We start from the raw sequence: 25,677 nt of genomic DNA, 5'->3' as shown, positions 1-25,677 counted from the left end.
AGTTCCCTGCATAGGCTTGCGTGGCGGAGGGTGGGGACTGAGAACTGGAGGAGAGGAAACGAAGAATCAGCCAAGAGATTGCAGCGTGCATGGGCTGCAGCTGGTGGGAGGGGGAGGGGGAAATATTGGGTGGTGGTATGGCAAGAAATTGGTAAGTGTTTAATCTGGCAACCCCGTCGAGCTGGGGATGCCCAAAATCAGGAGCAGGGCCTGCAGAACAGACTCATCCAATGCACACCTGATATAGAATTGGCAAGAAAGGCCCATGACAGGAAAAATCTAGATGCATTTTACAAATGGCCTGGAAATGATCAATGCCACACTTCATGAAAGACCTACTTTTAACTTCATAGCACTGAAAAAAAGAAAAAAAAAACATCATCATTGCCTGATGTCTTGTGTAGATACAGCCCTCATGATGGAGCAGATCCTTATAAGCCAAGAGAACCTGCATTAATCAAGAATTACATAGCATATAAAAACCAGGACCATGGTGCGTGGCTTCGTGGTGGGGACGTGTGGCTGGAGAACTGTCAGTGAGTTTCACTTGATATACTTGAAAATATTAAATCAATATGTTTTAACTGTTGGCCATGTGTTTTGAATGTAAGTACACAGTGCTCCATACCAAAAGGTTCTCCAGTTACTCTGGTACGATCATGCATTAAATATCATGTGTGCATCTCATTGGCTTGGCATCTCTATGGGTTTCTCAAGGTCGTCGGCCCCTTGATATAATTCCCCTCGTTCGTAAAGCACTCCGTATTTCACAGAAGCTCAATCCAAAGAACGTGGGGGAGTAAAGAACCTGATCAGAGCTGGGTTTGGAAGAGTTTTCTAAATAGAGTGAGTGGAAGGCCGACGTGGAAGGAGGAGGGCGCAAGGCTATATCTGTGTAGAGAGCTGTGCAGGTTACTCATACTGCCCCATTAGTGTCCTGTGAGCCAGCAGGGCCCCGAACGACCATTGTTAAAACACATTTTCCTGGTATAAGTTGGAGAGAGCCTGCAGGCGCTGTGATTGTCGTGAACGGTGGAGGAACCTGAGTGGTCCCGCAGCGTCCATAGGAGGTATTACCAATATTTTAGGGCTGGTCCCCTCTTCAAGGTATGAGCGAAAAGCAGGCAAGTGCCTGAATTCTCAATCTTTGCCTTTTTCTGCATTCTTATCATCCCAGTCCACTATTCTATTGAGTTCAGTCTGCAGTTACTTTGTCCATGATTCCCCCCCCACCCCGCACACATCCACAGTATTGATGTGGCTACTGGGTCTAGCTGCAGGTCATTCAGGGCAGATCGAAGCCCTTTGGCCCACAGTGTCTTTGCTGGCCATGAGTGCCTGTCTCTACTTATCCCATTTCCCAGCCTGTGGCCGTCTGCGCCGTGATGTTTCAAGATTTCAGATTTAGATTTATTGTCAGGGTACATCCATGTTATCATTTCCAACCCTGAAATTCTTTTTCCTGATTCAGTCACTCATCTAGAGGCTTGTTAAATGTTGTGTGAATACCTGCATTCACTGCACCTTTGGGTGACGTGTTCCAGAATCCAAGCACCCTCTGGAATGAAGCCTTTCATCCTAAAATCCCCTATAAACCTCCTCCAACTGTGCTCTGGTAATGGACCTCAGTCAAGAGAAGGCGTTTCTCACTATCTTTCTCCACTCATGATTTTGTTTATTTAAGTAAGGCCTCCTTACCTTTCCACCTGACTGTGAGTTCCATTCCATCCCAGGCAACATCCTCAAATCCCTTGTCCACCCTTTCCATTGTGGAGTTTATTGCCGCAGTCGGCTGTGGAGGCCAAGTCATTGGGTATATTTAAGGCAGGTCTTGTGTAGAAAGGGAGTCAATGGATTCTGGGGAGAAGGCAGGAGAATGGGGTTGAAAAGTACATATAACCATTTACAGCACAGAAACAGGCCAGTTTGTCCCTACTAGTCCGGGCCGAAAATCTTCCACCTAGTTCCACTGAGCCACATTTGGCCCATAACCCTCCAAACCTCTCCCGTCCATATACCTATCCTGGAATATTTAACTGCCAAACATGCCCTTCCTGCAACAAGGTTTCACTGATGGCCATAATATCATACTTCCATGTGGCTATCCATGCCTTAAACTCATCCTTCTTTTTTACAATGCTCCTTGTATTAAAATATATGTACTTGAGAGACAGTCCTCCACAAATACTCCTTTTGTTACCAATGACCTTCACCTTCTTCCCTCCTCCATTTATATTTTTATTCTGTTCCCTCCATCCCTTCCAGTCTAGGTATTCCTCCTCCCTACTCTCTGTACTCTCATTCTGATTCCCACCCACCCCCTGCCACACTAGTTTAAACCCTCCCCAACAGCTCTAGCTAACCTGCCCACCAGGATATTGGGTCCCCCTCCAGGCCAGACCTTCCCCAAGAAGAGCTCCCAATGATCCAGAAATCTAAACCCCTGTCCCCTGCACCAGCTCCTGAGCCACACATTCATCCTCCACAGCTTCCTATTTCTACCCTCACTAGCGCTTGGCAATCCCGAGGTCTTGCTTTTCAACTTCTTCCTTAACTCTATGTAATCCCTTTTCAGAACCTCATTCCCACTTCTCACTATGTCATTGGTCCCCACGTGGACCACAACTTCTGGCTGCTCACCCTCCCCACTCCAGAATGCTGTGAAGGAATGGCAGGGCAGATTCAATGGGCTGAATGGCCTAATTCCGCTCCTGTGATTTTTGGGCTTATAGTCTTATGTTATGTATGTTTCTGTAACAGTGTAACGAACAAAATGTTACATCATACTCAGCTGTGGGCTAACTCATGTTATCTAAGGTTTTACAGTAATTCGTCTGTTCTTCAGTTCAATGCCCAGCAATGGAAGGGAACTATTCCGTGCGTTCTCTTAACTCCTTGTCCTTTATCTACCTGTCCTGCTGGCTTCAGGAGTCTTTTTTTTTTAATTTTATTTATAATTTTACAGACTCGTATTAACCCAGTGATGTAGCGGAACAATCCTCCCCTTTTACAGATGCTATTGTACCTACCTCAACCACATCTTCCGGCAGCTTGTTCCATGCACCCACCACCCTCTGTGTGCATTTAAAAAAAAGTTACCCCTCAGGTTCCTTTAAATCTCGCCTTAGTTTTCTTTCTCTTTTGAGTTTTTTTCTTTCTTTTTTAGTGTTTTCTTTCAATGGTGTCACCGTTGTGATTTCTTTTCATTCCAGGTCTTGGTAGGGGTCACGCACCCCACGATGAGTGGGATCGAGATAAGTTTTTGGAATGTATTTGCTGTGGGGGGGTGGGGACGAATGTGGACTTTGGGTATGAATATGTCCATGAATGGATTTGTTTATTGGATTTTGTGAGTCTGTGAAAACTGAAATAAAATAAATGTTTTTTTTTAATCTGTCCCTCTCACCTAAACGTCTGTCCTCTGGTGACTGATTCCCCTACCTACTTGACTCGTTATGTGTAAAAGACTCTGTGCATTCACCCGATCCATTCCTCTCATAATTTTGTATCATCTGCAACCTTGCTTACCCTGCCTCCTCCATCCATCTTTGGTGCAGGCTGCACCAAAGGAAAACACAGGCACAATACTGTTTGAGGAAATACAGCATTATTCCACTCACATAAATATCTAGTTGGCTGCTAGCTGAGCTTACAGTGTGATTCTGGAGGAGAGAGAGAGAGAGAGAGAGAGAGAGAGCACACGGTTGGGACCTCGGCTTTATACCATGGGCCTCTGGGCCCACCTGGTGGTCAGATGTCATTAGGCCGGGTGCCGTGTCTGTTGGCCGAGTGATGTATTGCAGCGTATCATCACAACAGCTTTTTCTTTCCCCCTACATCCTGTATACCATGACCATGGCCTAATTCCGCTCCTGCGTCTTTGAGTCTTAGGTAATCCATGCTTCTGTAATAGTGTAATGACCAAAATGTTCTTCAGTACTCAGCTGTGAGCTAACCCATTTTATCTAAGGTCTTACAGTAAGAGAACAGGCTCTGTTAGCCAGCAGCTGTGCAGAGAACAGCAGAGTTACCGCTTCAAGGCAAATAAGCTTTCAGATGATCTGTTGTTCTCTCTCTTGTCAGACGTGCCTAATACTGCCAGTATCTTCTGTTTTTTTAAATAAGAATCCCAGCTTCTACTTTTGGGTTTTAGACTCTGTTATCCTAATCGATGATTTTGGTAACAAGTCAAAAACCCTTGCTCCCATCTCCAATACTTTATCGACAATTTGTTTTTAAACAACAAGTGTAGGTTGTATGAATATCAGTGTGCGGTGGTACACCACAGGCCTACTGCAGGGGGCAACCTCTGTACCTGCAGGAGTGTAAGGGGACAGGACAACACCTGGCCGGCTGCCAATCAGTCATCCTGAATTAATCAAGCCCCACTCGGTCGGGTGTCAATCACCCTCCGGGATATAAGCCTGCGCCGGCCTCCCGAGGCCTCACACTGAGTTGCTGCAGCCACAGCCAGCCTGGCTCTGTGGAGGTTTTTGTGGATTAAAGCCTGTTGCTCATTCTTTATCTTGTGTGTGTCTGATTATGTCTAAAAGTGGTTAGCGCAACGTCTTTACAGTTCCAGCGATTGGGACGGGGGTTCGAATTCCACACCGTCTGATAGGAGTTTTCCCCATGGGCTCCGGTTTCCTCCCACGGTTCGAAACGTACTGTGGGTGTAAATTAATAGGGTATAAATTGGGTGGCGCAGACTCGTGGGCCGAAATGGCCTGTTACCGTGCTGTATGTTAAAAAAAAATTAAAATTTAGGGCATGTGCTTTTAAAGCCCAAGGTCTGAAGTGAACTATCATGTAAAATTAGTCCAAAGTGGGTGATTGAAGGACATCAGGGCCTGTTTTTCCACTCACACTCACTGTCACACTCATACTCACTCACTCACACCCCTCTCATACTAAGACTATTATCCTTAACTGTGCTTATACCTTTTCCTTAGGTTTTCTGACAATGGAATTGGATTGACACTTGCAAGGTAGGCACTAGTCCATAATTCAAAAATTGTTTTCTATCTCTAAAAGCCATGCTGAAAGATTGGAATCGAGAGTGCTGCCCAGGGTGCAGTGGACGACTTTGTCAGTGATGCTATCAATCGATTTTAAATCTCTGAAGATTGATGGATGAAAAATAAGTGGAGGAGATGAGGATTTGTACATTGGAAAGGCAAAGATAAAGTTAGTAATGGTGCCATAAGTCTGGGCAAACAGCAAAAAGGCTGAATGTAGCTTCAGAGAAATATTTTAGAGTTCAGACGAGTTCCTATGCAAGCAGTACAAAAGAAATGGAAGAAATATTGTGATAAACCAGAGAGGAGAGAGACAAATGCACACACACCACATTCCCCCCACCCCCCCCCCCAACAACAGTAACTGTCCCATCTAGAGGCATCACAGCTTAGTATGGGAACGGACTTCCCAAAACCTCAAACAACTGCAGAGAGTTGTGAATGCAGCTCAGACCATCTTCCCCTCCATTGTCTCTGGGAAACTGCCAACTTACTGAAGGATCCATCCCACCCCGGTCACACTCTCTACACCCCCTTCCTTTGGGCAGAAGGTACATAAACTTGAAAAATTGCATGTCCAGATTCGACAGTTTCTTTCCTTTTTTAAATGGTCCTCTCCTCGGTAAAAGATTATGCCCTCGCATTGTTTTAGACATTACCTTTCTCGATACCCTGCAACACAACAGCCTGCATTTGACTTGCTGGAACACTGGAGCCTGCACTTTTGTTTTATCGTCGCGCTATCTGCTGTACTTGAGCTGACTTGCCTGGAGAGCACGCAGAATGAAGCTTTTCTCTGTACCTCAACACCCTTCATGACAATTCACTTCAGAAGTGCCATCCAAAAGATGGCAACTCTAAAACAAACTCTTCGCTGTTACCACACACACAGCCAGCCAGCCTGTTCATCTTCTATTGACAATGGTTTGGCTTGCAGACAGGACTCCTGATAATAGAGGCCAGCTGACATTTAAACATTTAATATTCCTGCTTCTAGTGGTGGAACATTTCCAGATGATGATGGTGCCAAACAGGAGGTTAAAAACTCTTTGTTTGTTGGAGAGAGTGAAAACCGTGGAACGGAAATGGCCGACAATCCTTTCTGGGGACCCGGTGGCTTGGATCACAGTGGACGAACTCTTCCCAGGGGAGTGTAAGTAGCTCCAAGCCATCATTTCACATTGCATTGCTTGTCTGGGTTCAATCTTGCGCTTAAGGTCTGATTTAATTCAGCTGGTTTCCTGAAAAAACGGCTACGTCCCAAAATCTAACGCTGTTTCCTCTCTCTCGAATGAGGCTATACGACCTGAAATTTTGTTTCAAGCATTTTCTGCTTTTACTTCGGATTTTTTGCATCTGTGTTTATTTTTATTTTCTAATTTTTTTACTGCTTTCTGTGAATAAATGCTCTCTCAACAGCCACATTCTAATTTTAAGATGATACAGTAAAACCCCCTGTTATCCAAATTCAACCAACCGGCAGCCTCAAACAACCGGCAAAAAAAATCAAGGAAAATGAAATTGAAATAAATGAGAATAAAATATCGGGAAAAAATATGCCAATGTTTTAAAATGTCAAAGTTCATGATCTCTGAAGTAACACATAAACCTTCAGTGAAGATGGGAGCAAATATTCAGCCAGCAGAGGGCTTTGGTCAGGCTTCGCTCATAGCAACTGTTTGAATAAAGTGATGCGAAATGGCAATGGCGTTGCCCAGGATGAAACACATATGGTTTGATGCTGCTTGCCCTTGGGGCAACTCTCTTTAAGTGTCTCCTTATCCCTGGTTAGTAAGAGTCGCCCCGGTCAGAGGCTTTATCTGTAAACTTGAGAGGGGGAGGGGGGTGTAATTATCTATAATGTTATTTTTTTGGTTTTCTGGCAGCTTGGTGGAGGGGAGGAACCTGCAGATGCAGCAAAGGTTAAATGTTTTCACAGAATGTGACTGAAAATAAAGTAATAAATCTTTAAGGTTTATATATTCATGTGAGTGAAGTTTGTTCAATGTAAGTACAGTGTAGGATTTTTGTCTTTTAAACTGTTTATTCTTAATGCAGGTGTATTAGTTTGGCATTGTAAGAGCAAGTCTCAAGCAACCAGAAAATACAGTTATCTGGCTTCTACCAATCCCCATAGGTGCCAGATACCAGGAGCTTTACTGTATTCTTTTATGTCTTGTTCTTTGGTCCCTTGTATTCATATTAAATGTCTCATATTAAATATTTCACCTCTCAAGTTTCTTTGCTCAAGTAAATATATGCCCAAGGTATACACCCTGTCTTCCTTGCTTAACCCTCTACCTGTCTTCCTTGCTTAACCCTCTAGAGCCTGGTAATGATTCCAGTGTAATTGCACTTCATTTGGACAGTAGATTCCATTTTAATACACCAAAGAGGTTTAGACTGTCTAAACAACCGTACAAGTTATTGTCATGGTGTGGGAACAGGCCCTTCACACCATCTTGTTCATGCTGACCCATTTGTCTGCATTGACCCATTTCCCTCTATCCCTGTACCTGTCGTTTGAATTTCACAATTGTCCTTGCTTCTACCACTTCCTCCGGCAGCTCGTTCAATATACCTACACAACCCACTGAGTGAAGAGGGAGCCCCTCTGGCCCCTTTTAAATCTTTCTCCTTTCACTTTAGATCGATGCCTTCCAGTTTTAGATTTGCCCACCCTGGGGGGAAAAGACGATGGTTATTTACCTTGCGTACGCTCTTCATAATTTTATTAACCTCCATCGGCCCCCCCTCACCCAAGCTTTCTATATTCCAGGGAGAAAAGATGCATCCTATCCAGCCTACCCCAGTCCTGGCAACATTCTTGTGAAGTTTTTGGCACTTTTTCCAGCAAAATGGTGTTTTATTTTCCTATCGCATGATGTTCAATGTAGCACTCAATACTCCAAGTGGAGGCTCGCCAACCTTGTGTCCACTTGTAACGTGACCTCCCTGCACCTGTACATGATATCCCGGCCCTTGAAGGCAAGTGTGCAAAATGCCATGTTACAACTCATGCTTGGCCAAACCAAGCCCGCCCATAAACTGGAGGAACAACACCTTAATATTCCATCTGGGCTCTCTCCAAGCAGATGGCACTAACAGCAACTTCTCCGGGTTCTGCTGGACCACTCCCCGTTCTCCCCCTCTTCCCTGTCCCTCTGTCTTCTTTCCTCCAGCTCTCCACCCCCTTCCCTCTCCATTCACAGAGGCATTCCCCCCCTCCCCCACACTTTGCTGCTGTTCCCTCCCTCCCTTATCCATCTATTATTTCCTGCCTGTAGGACCTTGCTCCTCCCCAGCCCCTTTCCCCACCTCCATTTTATTCAGGCACCTGCCTACATTTTGCTCTGACCTTGATGAAGGGCTCAGGCCTGAAATGTTGGTTCTGTATCTTTTGCTAAATAAAGGACCTGCTGAGTTTCTTCAGCTTTGTGTTTTTACTTTGTGCCAAATACCACCTTCATTGCTGCCTTCCTGGACCCGTGATCTGTACTCCCCAGTCTCTTTGTTCTAAGCAGCAACCAGGGCCTTATCATTCAGTGTAAACCATGTTCTGGTTAACTACCTGATGCACCATCAATAACATCAAAGACTAGAGGTTGTCGAGAAACTGATAGGCTATTATAACTACAGAATTAATGGTCAACTGCCCTGAATTGAGGAGAAGGCTGGGGTACGTTGCCTTTATTCGGGGGACAGCGGGAGATGCCTCAGGCACAATCAGCGAGGGGCATGTCCTAGTACATCCAAACATACATACAGTGGTTTACCACACTACCAAAGTGCCACACCTTGCACTTGTCTGAGCTAAATTCCATCTGTCGTTCCTTGACCTGCTTTCATAGTTCATCTAGATAGTCGTTCTCAACCTTTTTCTTTCCACTCACATAACACTGTAAGTAATCCCTAGGCCATCGGTGTTCTGTGATTAGTAAGGGATTCTTTAAGGTGGGATGTCAGTGGGAAGAAAAAATTTGAAACCTACTGTTTTAATCATCCCTAATTGACTCATTATGTGCACGGTTTCATAACTCCAAAGGAAATGGGCCAATGACAATTTTTCTCAAGCAAAATATTTCAGTAACAATGGTTCTAGAGCAGTGATTCTCAACCTTCCCTTCCCACCCACATCCCACCTTAATCAATCCCTTACTAATCACAGAGCTCCGATGGCATAGGGATTACTTACAGTGTGAGTGGAAGGAAAAAGGTTGAGAATGACTGGTTTAGATCCTGTTGTTATCACCGAAAACCTTCTTCACCATCCACTATACCATCAATTTTGGTGTCATCCACAAGTGTATGTAGTAAAAACACAAAAATGCTGGAGGAACTCAGCAGGTCTCGCAGCGTCCATGGAAGGTGAAGATAAACAACCAACATTTTGGGCCTCGAAGAAGGGCTCAGGCCTGAAGCATTGGTTATGTATCTTTACCTCCTATGGACAATGCGAGGCCTGCTGAGTTCCTCCAGTATTTCTCTGTTTTAACTGTCATCCAAGTCATTAATAGGAATGACAAACAGCAGTGGATCTTGTGGCGCACCACTGGTCACAGGCCTCCGAACGGAGTCCCAACTCTCTATGACCAGCAAGCCACAGTTTTTGTGCTCCATTCACCGACCCACACTCCCTCCAGTGTCCAAACCAAAAACTAACATCTGATTTTCTCCCTCCCTTTTTTAGGACGTTTCCTCTCCGGGGGATTCAGATCTACGATGGCCCAGTAAATGTGGAGAACTGTACTTTCAGTAAATTTGCTGCTCTGGATGGTCGCCACACCAGTGCCATTGGGTTCCGATTCAACAACTCCTGGCAAACCTGTCCAAATAACAATATGACGAACATCACTTTTCAGGATGTTCCGGTAGGTCTTCAGACTTTAGTACCTTTATTTATGATTATGTGGTTAGATTTCAGATTTAGAGTCCGAGTACATAAATGGCATCACATAGAATCGAGACCTTCTTATGGGTGAGGCAGAATTACAATTTATTGGTAGTGCAAAAAAATTTACACAATGTACACATGTAAACAAATAAGCAAATTGTGCAATACAGAGAAAACAAAAAAGAAAATAAATGAAGTGCACAAGTGCGAGTCCTTAAATGAGTCCCTGATTGAGTTTGTGGTTGAGGAGTCTGACAGTATTGGGGTAGCAGCTGTTCCTGAACCTGGCGGTGCGGTGCGAGTCTTGTGGCACCGAGTCCTCTTTCCTGATGGCAGCAGCGAGAACACGGCGTGTGCTGGGTGGTGTGGGTCCTTGATGATTGCTGATGCTCTCCGACGGCAGCGTTCCCCGTGGATGTTCTCAATGGTGGGGAGAGTCAACAAATACGTTCATGTACTTAGTATGGGTATCTCCAGAAGGAGTGCTGTACTGGTTGAATGGCAGTGATGTAGCAAAGATTTCACTGCCTATTTATGCTGGACTGTTGTCAAAACATTCTGCAATGCCATAATATCTCTGGTTATAGTGATTACAAATCAACAAAATGGCCATTTCTAGATGACAATTCAACAAAAGTTGATTCCATCCTTTGTTTTGCATAAACAGTTTACGTGATTACTTTTTATTCCAAGCTCCTCAATTGCCCTCAGAAGGCCAATGGAACAGGAGGCCGCAAATTGACTATTCAGCCAAAGTGTAGGGTCTCTCGTCTGAGTGCTTCAGGTACCATGTAACCCAGTACCACCTGTCGCTTGGGCAGTTGGTCAGCAACTAAACCATCTCCCCCCCCCCGCCACCAGATTTGCCTGATGCAGAGGGTGGCTAGACACCTTGCAGGATGTCAAAAGGTGGGCGAACTCTCTTGTAGGGTCAACGGCCATCTAACAAACTCATGCCGTGAAACGTGGAAAGGGCATCCCTTTTATTGAAGTTCTGTAACAGAATCTACCCCCCCCCCCCCCAGCTGCCTTGGACCTTACCATGCTCCTAGGTCTGGGAGGGGATGTCAAGATGGTGGGTCTGGACCTATACACCCCCTACTCACCTAAATCCATTCACGCAAACACTGCTCCTTTCTAAGGAGAGGGGTATCCTCATATAAAAACCCCACAAACTGTCTGAAAGGAGCCATCATCATCCTGTGGGAGGGAAAGCCAGCAAATTCAGCCAAACCCACATGAGGGTGAAGCAACAGATTTCTTTGGAGCAGAAAAGGCTGGGGGTGGGGGGGGGGGGGGGGGTGTTGATCCTGATTGTGAGAGAGAAAATTATGAGGGGCATAATTAAGATGCTTACGCAAGCTTTGTGCTCAGTGAAATGAGTCACGCATTGGAAAAGAGTTAAACTCTTCCCTTCACTTCATCGACCCACACTCCCTCCAGCATCCAAACCAAATATAGATATCTTGCTTTCATTTTTGGGAGATTTTCTATTCAAGGGGTGCAGATCTACGATGTTCTAGTAAATGTAGAGAACAGCACTTTCATTACTTCCCTTCATTAGCTGGGGTTATGGGAGAACTTTAATAAAACACTGGCCACAGCTAGTGTTCTATGTAGCGTTCTGGTCTCCACACCATGGTAAGGACATGATTGCTCTGGAGATTCAGCAAAATGTTGCCTTGGATGGAATGCTCAGTTCCTCAGAGGAGCTGATAGGCTGGGTTGGCTTTCCTTGGAGCAGGGAAGATTGAAGAGCCCTAACGAAATGATGAGATAGGGTAGATGGTGGGAAACAGTTCACCTTGGCAGAAGCATCTTTCATCTGAGGTCATGGGTACAGGGTAAGGAGAGGGGAATCTGAGGAAAATTTTTTTCCCCACACAAAGAGAGGTTGATATTTAGATCATGCTGGCTAAAATTAATATTCCAAATTAATACTTGGGTAGGCTCCGTGGGATTGGTATCGGTATGCACATAAAGGTTAACATGCTGAACCAAACAGCCTGTTTCCAATCTTAATGACAGATCATATAAGATTGGAATGAATTTGGGTCAGCAAAGAAACAGCAAGGGGAAGAGAATATTAATATAGATCCCCGTGTTTGCATGGATTTCCTCTGGGTGCTCCTGTTTGCTATGGAGTTCGAAGGTAAATTGGTCACATGGGTGTATTTGGGCTCATGGGCTGGCAGGACCTGTTAGCATCCTAAGTTTTTAAAAAATAGTTAGTTATTCAAAGGTCGTCATAGTAGTTGTAGTATTGGATATGCCCGTTTATTTTTCTCCCACTCTCCCCTTCTACCTTGCTCTTTGACTGATATTCTCCCTTCTCACCCTCACCATCTCCACCACCCCCCCCCTCACAGTCCCTTCCATTTCTCTTTATCCCCAAAGTGTTTTCCTTTCGCATGAATATGTTAGTATCCGATCATTGTTTTGCAATGCACTTGACCTTCACTGATTTAATTAGTATGATTGATTCTAATTAGTTTTTAATCTCTGAACAGCCCTAACCATCTATTTACCACATTGAAGATGTTGCTCATGTTTCATGATGTTGTAATGGTAATAAATAACTTTGCCACTATTTCAGATTTCAGTCAATACATTGATTGGACATTTTCTTTCACATTTTTATGTATTGATTTTGTGTAACTCTTGTATTTCAAAATGTTCCTTTAGATCTATTGCACTATTTCCAAAAGATAAGTTATTTGAAAGTTTTTATTTTATGCTTTATTAGAGCTAACATTTTGTATTGACTGCAGCCAAATCTGCTTCCTTGGGCATAATAAAATGTCACACTTTGAAGAAACTACGTCTTATAGTTTAGGTGCCTGCCCGAAACAGCAGTTAGCGCAGTAGTTAACACAACGTGCTATGACAGCCCCAGTGACCCGGGCTCAAATCAGGCACTGTCTGTAAGGGGTTTGTATGTTCTCCCCATATCTGCGTGGGTTTTCTGCCACATTCCAAAGATGGTAGGTTAATTGGTCACATGGGTTATTTGGGTGGTGCTGGCCTGTGGGCTGGAAGGGCCTCTTACTGTGTTGTATCTCCAAATTAAGATTTATTACCTTCATGGACAGTGCCTGACCTGCTGAGTTCCTCCAGCATTTGTGTGTTATTTGAAAAAGAACCTTGGTGTGCTAATGAACATTTGGCCTTCCAACCATCCGTACTCAGAACAAATTAAGTTGATTAAAGGACCTTGTTATGTGCAAATTGGTCCAATATTTCCTACATTACAACTGTGGCTACATTCCAAATGTATTTTATTAGCTTTGACGGGGCGGCAAGGTAGACATCTTCACAGCGCCAGCAATCTGGTGCAGGGTTCGAATCCTGCTCTGTCTATAAGGGGTTTGTACATTCTCCCCATGTCTGTGTGGGTTTTCCCCGGGGGCTCCGGTTTTCTGCCACGATACCAAAAGTACCAGGAATGGTAAGTTAATTGGGTGTTTCAGACTCGTGGGTCAATATGTTACCATGCTGTATTGTCTAAATGTTTTTAAATTATATATCCTGAGGTTATGAGCCCAGTATTAACGTTTCTATGTCACAATTGTTTGCCCCAACCTTTAAGATCACATCACGAGTCTTCTTTGGAGAGCCAGGTCCCTGGTTCTATCACATGGATTTAGATGGTGATAAAACGGCAATCCTACATGATGTGGATGGCTCAGTGTCAGAGTATCCTGGAACCTATATAGTCCGACATGATAACTGGCTCCTCAGGCATCCAGATTGCATTGATGTGCCAGACTGGCGTTCTGCTATCTGCAGTGGACACTATGCACAGGTCAGAACTGGGATTGTATCTCTTGTACTTCATCTTCCTGAAGTTTTCTGTAGGGCCAAAGCAAACCAATGAATGCAGTTGCCCATTTCGAACCTCGCACTTCTTAGCAGGAACAGCAATGATGCATGGGTCTGAGAAACTAGTGCTTTATTCCTACTGCCAACCTCCCAGAAGTGAGCCTCGTGATTTTGGTTCATAAAATTTGATCTCTGAAATAATGAATGTGTCTAATAACACCGGACAACAAATATTTTTCAAACGGTTTGCTTCCTGAACAAAACTGGGGGATCACGAAAGACAACTTCGGTCTGAACACAAAGATGGTTTCAAATTCGGTGAAAGTTGGAGAAACATTAAATTACCTTTTTATTGAAATTGGAACGTTTAATCGCATGACGCTGACACATTGCGTTAGTTCAACTGACCTAAAAATGTTTCGCTGCTGATTTTCATTTGTACTCAGCATCTGATGCCTCTCTTGTCAGTGTCCGACAATCGTCGGCCGGCATTGATGGATTCCAGTTGCCCTGATACCGCTTTTCCATGGTCGCAATGTCCCGGTGAAACCTTTCACCGAGCTCGTCACTGACGGCACCCAGATCAGCAGGGAAGACATCCAAGTGCAAATGCAGAAAATGAGTTTTCAACGACATGTTGCACTTTGTGTATTGTTTTGTATGCTTAAAGTAGACTTAAAATATGACAGGAAAACACAAAATAGGTTATATCTAAAACATGGTATGTGATAGGAAATTTTTAAGGTGATTTTCGTGATCATCACCGTAAAGTACACCCAACAGTGTTCAGGAAGAAAATCTTCCATTGTTCAGTGTAATTGAATACAAAGTTTCAGATCATATGATAAATGAGGAAGATGTTGACATAAACTGTCACCTTTGGACAAGGGAGATGTAATTTCTGAAGCAAGGTTCAGTACCATCATTTGGTGTGAACAACAAATGGAAATACGGCAACCCTGATTGGTGTCTGAACCAGTCAGTCTAAACTGGGACCCTGCAGCCTCCCTGGGGGCCAGAACACATTGAAGTTAAAGCCTTGTTTTCTCTTTCCCTCGTGTGATTCAAATATTTTTTTAAATTTAGTCAGTAGGTGAGAAGTCTGAAGGAAACCAAAACTCGACCTGCTTCACATGAAAGGGGGCCTGTAAACTTTGAGCAGAGTCCTAAGGGGGCTACAGTTAAAAAAAGGTTCTGAATAACTTTCCATTCATTTTTTTTTTCACACCATAAATCACATTAGCCATGATATACACTATTTCTTTTTCACACATATACAGTGACTTTTTCTCCCCCCCCCCTCCCTCCTCCCAAGCCACCCCCCCACCCCCCCCCCTCTCATCCATTTTAGGTATACAATCTAGGTTGCATTAAGCCAGTCAGACAATGTTGTCATTCAACAAAAATACACCAGAAATTCTACTGAGTCCATTCTTTTCTTTCCTTCTCCTTCCATCAACTTAGGTAATGTTTGTCCCCGGTAGGTTTTTGCTATTGTATTTAATGTAAGGCTCCCATACTTGTTCGAATATTTCAATATTATTTCTTAACCTACATGTTATTTTTTCTAATGGAATCCATTTATTCATTTAAATTTAGTAGTTTCTTCCTTTTAATTTGGTTATGTATTCCATTAATATTTAAAGTCATATAGTTCAGCGTAGCCCTTTTATATTTTGTTTATCTTCTCTTTCCGTTTTTCCATCATTACCTTTCCTCCTTTTCCATTTCTGTTTTCTTATTTTCAACTCTTTATAAGACAACATTCCTACAACATCCAACATTTTCCTTATTCTCCTATTTCTATCTTATTTATCCCCAATCTCCCCTTCCCCTCCTGAGTTGTCCTTTATCCCTTGTCGGACAACCACATTTCCCCTCTCCATTTGGATTTGCGAATCCACTCGCAAGCGTCAACTGATTTTGCAGTGACCGCTATTTCCCCCACCCCGCCCCCCCCAGAAAAGATTTCACTTTTCATATGTCACAAAGGTCACTCTTTTAATTCCCTCCTTATTCTCTCTATTCCATTGCCTTCCCTTATTAATTCTTGTCTATACTATCTATATTTTCCTCTAAGTACAGATACATTCACGTATGCACATTGTCTCTATTCACTCTTATACCTCTTTACCCGCATACATATCCATCGTGATCATTTTTACTCTCATTACCCGTCTTCATCCCTCAGTCTATTTTTGTCTTTACCCACATACATATCAATCGTGATCATTTTTACTCTCATTACCCGTCTTCCTCCCTCAGTCTATTTTTGTAATTGTTCTGCAAATTTTCGTGCTTCTTCTGGATCCGAGAATAGTCTGTTTTGTTGTCCTGGAATAAATATTTTCAATACCGCTGGATGCTTTAGTATAAATTTATACCCTTTCTTCCATAAAATCGCCTTTGCTGTATTGAACTCTTTTCTCTTCTTTAGGAGTTCAAAACTTATATCTGGATAAATGAAGATTTTTTTCCCTTTATACTCCAGTGGTTTGTTGCCCTCTCTTACTTTTTCCATTGTCTTCTCCAGTACCTTTTCTCTTGTAGTATATCTTAGGAATTTTACTACAATAGATCTTGGTTTTTGTTGTGGTTGTGGTTTAGAGGCCAATACTCTATGTGCCCTTTCTATTTCCATTTCTTGCTGTAGTTCTGGACATCCTAGGGTCTTAGGGATCCAATCTTTTATAAACTCCCTCATATTCTTGCCTTCTTCATCTTCCTTAAGGCCCACTATCTTTATGTTATTTCTTCTGTTATAATTTTCCATTGTATCTATTTTTTGAGCTAGTAGTTCTTGTGTCTCTTTAGTTTTTTTATTAGATTCCTCCACTTTCTTTTTTAAGTCTTCTACCTCCATTTCTGCGACTACTGCCCGCTCTTCCATCTTGTCCATTTTCTTTCCCATTTCTGATAAGGTCATATCTATTTTATTCATTTTCTCTTCTGTATTGTTTATTCTTCTTCTTAAATCATTAAATTCTTGCGCTTGCCATTCTTTAAATGACTCCATGTATTCTTTAATAAGAGAAAGTATATCCTTTATCTTGCCTTTCCCTTCTTCTTCTATTTCACTGTACTCTTCCTCTTCCTCTTCTTCTTCCTCTGGGTTGGCCATCTGTTGTTTCTTTGTTGTCCTTTTCTTCTCTTCTTTCTTGTTTTCGTTGTCTTCTATATTCTCCTCTTGCTGCAGCTGTTCTGCAGCTGTCGTTGCCGGCTGTGGAGATCGACTCCCCAGCTGGTCCCCCCTCCCGTCGGTGTGTTTTTTTTCATGCGCATCGCGCATGCGCGACTCCTCGCGCATGCGCGGTTGCGCACTTTTACTCGGCTCAGCGAGCCATTTTTGTAGTCCATTATTTACCGACCTGAGGGAGTGGGTTTCTCTCTCCGCAGCGGGCCTCTTCGGACAGGTAAGGCCTTCACCTTTTTCCTCCTTTGTCTTCTCTTCCTCTCTTCTTACCGTTGCTTTCGATTTTTCTTTTTTTGTCGCCATCTTCTTTCCACCTTTATACTCACTTTTCTGTAACTTTTATTTCTGTGCCTTTGTGTTTTCCTTTGTTTTTCCCGACTTTTCTGGAGAGGGCTGGAGTTCACCGTCCGGCCACTACTCCATCACGTGACTCCCCCCCAATAACTTTCCATTCATTGACGTAAATAGATCACACTCCCATTCATGTCTATCTCTGCCTTGGCATCTTTAAAGCCACTGTTTGACACATGGACCACTTTCTCCTGCAGTACTAGCTTCTAAATTTAAATTCTGGAGCTAAGGAGAAAGTGAATATTGGATGGAAATCAAAAAGTCCCATGAAGGGGAGTTCCATGTCCCGGTTTCTTCCATAGTCTGATTAATGAGCAGGTGCAAAATGAAGATAACCTCCAATGGTCGGCAGAAGAACCATAAGACCACGTGACATAGGAGTGGAATTAGGCCATTCAGCCCATTGAGTTTTCACCACCATTCCATCATGGCTGATTTACTATCCTTTTCAACCCCAGTCTCCTGCTCTCCAAAACCCTTGATTCCCTTCCAAATCCTGAACTTAACCACCTCTACATACCCCATGACTTGGTCTCCACAGCGATCGGTGGAAAAAAATTCCATAGATTCATCATTCTCTGGGTAAAGAAACTCCTCCTCATCTCTACTCTAAAGGGACATTTTTTTTGCATTCTGGGTCCAACTCCCCCATCAGTCTCCAGCAGACTGCAGCCTGGTGTGAATTGCTCAACCGCAGTCACCAGCAACCCACAGCCCACAACCTGCTTGGGCTCACCGCCTCGAATGACCAGCAGCCCCACCATGTGTTTCTTCAGTGGCAGACCCTTTCACCATCCCGTGGGTCGACTCCTCTGCTTCTCCTTCTCAAATGGGGGTGGTCTCCCCGTTTTCTCGTACCTTGCACCCGGTCCTCTGCTTCGCCCGAGTCTGCAACCCCTCCTAGCTGCTGCCAATCATAGGTGGCGCCATTTTGGACACAGACCCCTCCGGCCGCAGAATTTTTAAATAAAACCACCATTAGCTCCATTGTGTGGAGCCGACAGCAGTCGGACTGGGTGGTTGGATCCCGCGGGAGCACTGTGTCTCCGCTCCCCACTCTCCCCGGGTCCGGACCAGTGGCAGCCCTGTCATTTCACCAGCGCCGCCATTTTAGTCTGGGTGAAGAAATTCCTCCACGTATCTGTTCTAAACAAACACCCTTCAATCCTGAAGTCGTGCCTTCAACAATCCTCACAATTCAACATGGAATTCAACCGTTTCAGAACTGGCTACTTCCAAGGAAAGTCCAATGACCTGTCACATTCATTCGACACACAGGAGTCGGCAGATGCTTGTATCTGGTGCTAAACTCAATCAGCAGGTCGAACAGCATCGGTGGGAGAAAGTGAATGGTTGTTGTTTATCTTAGGTCCATTGTGAGTTACGCTGAAAGATTTAAACTGTGAAATAAGTTCTCTCACAAGCTGTGATGATGTAATGTGGGGGGGGCGCAGGCATATTATACTGATTGCTTGCTGTTAGCTATGGCCGTAGAAATATTTCACCCTACTGGTATAACAGATATGCCATAGGCATGAACCAGACAAGTATTATACTAATACAGTATAATACATTCCACCCCCCCCCCCCCATTACCTCATCACACAAATTTACTGGAGAAACTAATAATCAAGAATCAGGCAGGCACCTGAAGAGCTACCCCCTCCCCAAAATCACTTCTCACCTTTGTTTTCTCTTCTAACCTCTTGCCTGTTAGCCAGTGCTTCTCCCTCTGTTCCTTCCCTCTTCCTCTCCTCCCCTTCCCACGCCTTTTTCACTTGGGCGCCTGCCTGTTTTTGTTTGATGAAGGGCCCAATCCCCAAATTCTGGTCACCATCTTACTTCCTTTGACCTGCTGAGTTTCTCCGGCATGTTTGTGCATTGCACTCGTGGGAGAACTTCTTTAAATCTTTCAGCGTAACTCACAGTGGACCTAAGATAAACAACAACCATTCACTTTCTCCCACTGATGCTGTTCGACCTGCTGATTGAGTAGACCAAAGCTTTAGAACAGTGGTTCTCGACCTTTTTCTTTCCACTCACGTCCCACTTTAAGTAATCCCTATGCCATAAGTGCTCTGATTAGTATGTGAGTGGGAAGGGAAGGATGAGAATCACAGCTCTAGACCCAATTGTTACTGAAATATTTTGCTTGAGAAAAATTGCCATTGGCCCATTTCCTTTGGTTATGAAACTGTGCGCAGAACTAGTCAATTAGGGGTGATTAAAACAGTGGGTTTCAAACTATTTCTTGCCACCCACCTTAAGCAATCCTTTACTAATCACAGAGCACTGATGGCATAGGGATTACTTAAAGTGGGTGGAAAGAAAAAGATTGAGAACCACTGCTTTAGAAGGTTTGTAAGCTGCTTACTTCGACTTCTGAAGCTTGGGTTTGGAAATAGGCTCCAGTTACACAACGTTGACGATCTGAAATTATATTGTGGAATACTTTATTGTGAAATATTGGATCAACTTTTTTGGTTTTAAATATTGATTTTGGAGATATTGTTTTGAAGATCTGCTTAGTTCACACTTCCAGTAATTGGCCACCGTAGCAGAAATGCAATCATATTCCAGCCTGAGCCTCTGATGTGAGCCTTGGTGCTGCCAAATCTTGTTGGCAGCTGCATTGTTTTTCACAATGAGCTAAAGACATTCCTCAGAGACTCAAGTTAACTCTGTTTTTCTTTCCTCTCTGGTAGGTGTATGTGCAGGTCAGGAATCCCTCAACCTTGAAGATGAAGATAATTAAAGACGACTATCCCGACAAACCGTTCTTCCTAAAGGGGGCTCTGGGCCGACATTCCCATTACCAGCAGTACCAGCCTGTGGTTATGCTGGAGAAAGGGTACACGGTGCACTGGGATGGGCCAGCACCTCAGGAACTCACCATCTGGCTCATCAACTTCAACCAGTGAGTGTATTTCATGACCCAGGTTTTACACTTTCAATATGCAAAGTCCAATTAATTCAGGAGACTTGTTCTCTCAAATTGTGGGCTTACTAGATTAAAAACTCTTTGGATTCCTGAAAAACTTTTCTGGAAGCTAAACTGAACGTCGTGAAGCTTTGATAGTTTCCCTTTTTTTGTTATTCTACGAGAAAAATGGTGGGGTAATAAGTTTGATGGGCACTGTCATGGTGCAGCGGTTAGCGCTGCTGCTTCACAGCTGCAGTGACCTGGTTCCATCCTGACTTCTGGGCCTGACTCTGTGAAGCTGCGTTCTCCATAGGTTTCCTTCGGATGATCTGGATTCCGCCGGCACGGTTAGTGTAGTGGTCAGTACAACGCTGTTTCAGGGCCAGTGGTCACAATTGGGGTTTGAATCCCGCAATATCGGGAAAGAGTTTTTTATGTTCTCCCTGTGTCTACGTGGGTTTTCCCTGGAGGCTCCAGTTTCTACCCACCCTTCAAAATGTCCCGGGGGTGTATTTTTAATTGGGTGGCATGGGCCAGAAGGGCCTGTTACTGTGCTGTGGGTCTAAATTTTAAATTTATGAGCAGGTGGATGGGTGAATTGGCTACTGTAAATTTAGCTTGTAGGAGAGTGGCAGGAAAATACGAGCCATTAATGGGCATGTGATAAAAAGCAGCTTACATGAAAATGAGCCTAGACTTCATGGGCTGAATAACCTTCATTGTTTTGATAACAGAGTGTCAGATGTGACGATTATGTGCAATCTGACCCAAAGCTCGTATGCTTCCCAGTGACCTTGAGGCCTTAGTTCTCTTCATCTAAGCTCTGGACTAAAGGCAAAACACAAAGCTGGAGAATCTCAGGATGTCAAATTATGTACTTTATATAGCAAAGAGAAAGACACGTTACCAATTTTATTTTGGGCTTGACCTCTTCTTCAAGGTATGAGCAAAGTGTCGGCAGGTGCCTTAATAAAATGGTGGGGAAGGGGAGGAGCACCAGTCTCATAGGCAAGAGGTCACCGGTGGATAGGGGAAGGGCTGCAACAGGACTTAATGTCCAGAGGGTAATCAATTAGCTCTCTGAATGGGAAGGGGTGGGAAATGGAGGATTGAGGAAGTCAGAGGAGGGAGGTTGAGTGGAGGGAGGGGTCAGAAGAGAGTTTGGAGTGAGATGAAAGGGTCTGAGGGCGGAGGTGGAAGAAAGGGAAGCTCACGGGAATGGGGGGTGGGGGAGGTCTGAGGCTTAGGTCAGGTGGAAAAGGAGAACTTATTCCCCCTCCCACTGATGTACCTGTTATAGATAGGCAAACTGTGTGTAAAGTTGAAGGGCCAGATATGCCCTCTGCCACTTGCCCATGCTTGTCCGTGGAACCACAAGTTGCCTGTTGTTGCAATCTAGCCCAGTGATTGTTCAGCATCAAAATCAATTCAGTAACACATCTGTTAAGTGTCTTAAGACATCCTACTGCATGCATCAAGTTGATAATGGAAACCAGTCTCTGGTGCACCATGGCAGGATGGGTGTCCATGCCCATATTATTGGGCTCAGAGGTTTAAGATTTGTGCCTTACCCAAGATGCCCAGCAATCCCAGTGTAGACAGGAAAATGCACAGTTGGCTTGATTTTACGATGGTTTGGATTCCATGCTCATTGTTGCCTTGAGCAGGGTGAAAAGAACAAAATTAGCTTGTAAACCCACCACTGATATTTATTCCAATTGATATCCATACCAGGAATGACTGGATCCAGGTGGGACTCTGTTACCCCAGAGGAAGCAGTTTTAGCATAATATCGGACATTCACAATCGTTTGTCGAAAAGAACATTCAAGACTGGGACCTTCGTGAGGACGGGCAAGATGAACAACTTGGATCATGGCCACCTGAAAAGGAACTACTATTTCTTTGATGAAGACACTGGGTTTGTCCATTAAAATTGTTATTAGGGCACAAAAGGCCAGGGATACTCAGCATGTCAGGCAGCATATCACCAGCTATCTCACAATGATTAAATTTCTCATTCTGGACCAAAATTCATCCGTTATTTTTTTTTGGTATTGTACAAGACGGAAATAGGCCCTTTGGCCCAGCTGAGTCATCCCACCTGCCTACATTCTGCCCGCACGCCTCTAAATCTTTACCGTTCCCTGTTTAAATGTCTTAAATGTTGTTATTATTCCCACATCTCCTGCTTGCTTTTGGCAGCTTGTTCCACGTATCTGCTACCCTCTGTGAAAAACGTGCCCTGTAGGCCCACTCTCACCTTAAACCTATGCCAAATGGACTTCTGCATCCTGGGAAAAGACTCCGATTATTGCATAGTACTATAAAACTCTATACCCATCGGGCTCCTTCACTCCAAGAAAACAGTCCCATCCTCTCCCTTCTTACTGTATATTTTTTTAAATTTGGAGATCCACCAGGGTACAGGCCCTTCTAGCCAATGAGCCCGTGCCACTCAAATGCACCAACTAACCTACTAACCCTGTACATTTTGAACGGTGGGAGGAAACCAGAGCACCCAGAGAAAACCCTGGCCAATACAGGGAAAACGTACAAACTCCTTACCAACAGTGCTGGATTCAAACCCAGGTCACTGGGGTTGTGCTACCCACTTTCCTAAAGCCCTCCTTGTGAATCAGCTTTGCGTCATCTCAAGCTTAATCGCATCTTTTCCAATAGCACGGTGGCCAGAACTATGTATAATACTCAGAGTGCGCTCTCTCCAACATGTTTTACAGGTGATGCATGACACCCAATGCCCCAACTAATGTAGGCAAGCATGCCCGAAGCCTTATTTATAATCATCCTGTACTTCTACTCCTTGTACCCTCTAAAACACTAACATCCATACATGTATATTATTTATATACATACACGCACACAAAGACAGACACAGAGACACACACACACACACACACACACACACACACACACACACACACACACAAAGTTTGTATTTATCCCCCCACTCCCCACACCACCCATCGCTACAAATACACTTGAAAAGTTTATCTCAATAATAGTCATTATGGGGTCTACAACCCTGACCAAAACCCAAAAAAGAAAAAGAAATAACAATGAATGCGGCTCCAACAGAGAACCAAAAATCTGAAAGGAGAAGAGAACCAAGTCATCGGCTCTCGGCCCCTTTTCTGTATTCACACTCCCCACCTTAATGTGACGGGATGTTACCTTATTCCTTTTTTTAATTTTTTTTTAAAGGCAGGGTTAATTAATCTCTTCCATTACCTCAGGGTTTTCCCAATATCCTCACCACCCCCCACCACTTCCTTCTTGTCCTTTGACATTTATCATTCGTCCCTTTTGTTTTCCGTCGACTCCTGGCGCAGAGTTCGAGCTTGAAACAACACTTCAGCAAAGTTTTAAAAAATCTAAGAACAAATCCAAAAAGTATATTAAATACCCCAAATCCCCACCCCCCCCCAACCTCCTGGAGTCTCACCAGGATTGAACATGGTTTTGATTTGGCCCTTGGCAGGGGTGGGGGGGGGGGGTGGGCAAGAGACTGGTGGGCCCATTCTATTTTTAAATTATTTCCAATTTGTTCCCTCCCCACTATAACTGGGGTCCATTTTTTGAGGAACTCCACCGTGTCTCTCCCCTCCATACCCTCCTTCACCCCCCACAATCTTAACATTATTCCTTCTGTTGAGGTTTCTAAAGTATCTTTCTTCTCCCAAATCCTCACCAGGTTTCTCTCTCCTGCACATCCATTTCATTTTCCCTCTTATCCAAACTTTCTTCCACCCTCTTGTCTCTCCTCTGTTTCCAATACCCTGTCAATTTACCCAGTCTTTATTTAATTGCCCACTGCCCTACCACCAGTGTCCTCAAAGATTTTTTTTTGATTTGACCAATGACCTCCAGTATTTATTTTGCAAAAGGCATCAGGCCCTCTGCCTCCTTTCTCTGCCTTTCACCTCCCTGCATTGTCTTTCTTTTACCTTCTCAATCTTCATCCTCCTCCACCTCGCTTTCCGATTCCAGGCTGCCCAGCCACGCGACTTTCCCACTGTTTCCTCTCTCTCTTCCTGGAGTCTACCAGGCCTGACACTTCGAATGCCCTCGGACCCGACCTCTTCACGCCTGCCAGACGGAGCAGCCCTACTGGGTAAGTCTCTTTTTCTCCGAGCCCGCGAGGTCTTTCACTCAGCCGTCGCTGACGTCGCCAGTATTTCGGTGCCAGTCTGGCTCCCCAACCTCAAGCCTCCACTTGTGTCGCGCCCGGCAGTGGTCCTGCTGTCTCGGTCACAGCCCTTTCCCGATGTTCCCATCTCTCCCGGGCTGTCCTCACTTGCCTCCTCTAATGAGCTTGCTTCCTGACGGGGGGTCCTTCATTCAGGAGCCAGTGTCATTGTTTTCAGCCTCTCAGCAGGCCTGACATCAGTCTCCTTCTCCTTTCTATAAGGTGAGTTTTTCTCTATTTTCCTCATTTTTCCTCATTTTCTCTATATTTTTTTACTTGCCTGTCTATATCCTACCTATTTCTATGGGGTTCTATCTGCTTCTTTATCCTTTATGATCCTCATTATGGGGAGCTTTCTAAATCCACTGCTCTACTGCCGCCATTTTCCTTCTCCTTGGAATGCGTTGCTGTGGCTGGTGGGGGAAGCTTGATAGAAGAGGGACATTCAAAAAACATGGATCCAAAAATATAGAAGGGTTATGGGTGTGAGGTAGGAGAGTAGATTTATTTTGGATGGTACATCATTGTGGGCCAAAGGGCCTGTTCTGTGCTGTAACGTCCTGAGGCCTCTCATCTGTGCCAGTTTCCAAAAACTCCTCAATTCCCTGATCTTTCAGAAATGTATTGTCTTTAACTTTAAATTTCCCCAATGATCTAACTTTACCACCCTTCAGGAGGGAGAAATTCAGGGGTTCATCACCCTCTGCAGGAAGTCCCGCATGTTTCAGTTCTCCGGTGTTTTTTTTTCTTTATGCAGTTGAATTTTAAGCTATTAACTTCGCTGTTAATGCTACTAACCAGTGAGCGTACATTTTTCAAGGTGAGATATTGCTATTGCATATTTTCTTCCATTAGGAAATGTGATTACCATATATTCCAGCATATGAGTTGATCAGTATACAAGTTGACCCCCCTTTTTCAGCCTCATTTTAAGGGTTTTATGGTATATCTGGTGTATAAGTCAACCTCAATCTTCTGGCTGCTTGAGGAGCCCCATATACATCGACCCCCAAAGCTCACAATGCCTGAGATGGGCCGATGACTGGCGTATAGGTCGACCCCATAGAGCATGCCACTTAACTGAGAACACTAGAAGTAGATTAGCACTACATGATACTCACATGGTTGTTTGACATCTATATTGCAACCTCTCGATGTCTGCTTGAACAAGCCATTCAAAGACCATGTGCGTGAGGAATGGAATACATAGGTGTCGAGTGCAGAAAAATCATTTACAAAAGGAGGGGCAACGTGCTGTATCACTCGA

The 25,677-nt window shown here is 44.1% G+C and overlaps 1 protein-coding gene across 1 annotated transcript in view; it reads left to right on the top strand.

The window, feature by feature from the left end:
• Positions 1-25,677, top strand: part of LOC138749907 (cell migration-inducing and hyaluronan-binding protein-like) — a 115,207-nt gene that overhangs the window by 75,167 nt on the left and 14,363 nt on the right. Inside the window, exons 17-23 of the mRNA XM_069911947.1 lie at positions 405-536; positions 4,953-4,988; positions 6,016-6,171; positions 9,709-9,889; positions 13,502-13,717; positions 19,984-20,195; positions 21,936-22,121. Of these exons, the coding sequence (XP_069768048.1) occupies positions 405-536; positions 4,953-4,988; positions 6,016-6,171; positions 9,709-9,889; positions 13,502-13,717; positions 19,984-20,195; positions 21,936-22,121 (1,119 nt within the window). The remainder of the gene's footprint in view (positions 1-404; positions 537-4,952; positions 4,989-6,015; positions 6,172-9,708; positions 9,890-13,501; positions 13,718-19,983; positions 20,196-21,935; positions 22,122-25,677) is intronic.

The sequence above is a fragment of the Narcine bancroftii genome, chromosome 14, assembly GCF_036971445.1.
Source record: "Narcine bancroftii isolate sNarBan1 chromosome 14, sNarBan1.hap1, whole genome shotgun sequence".
In the NCBI taxonomy this organism is placed as follows: domain Eukaryota; kingdom Metazoa; phylum Chordata; class Chondrichthyes; order Torpediniformes; family Narcinidae; genus Narcine; species Narcine bancroftii.
The sequence above is the reverse complement of the archived record's forward strand: the minus strand, read 5'-3'. Positions and strand labels throughout refer to the sequence as shown.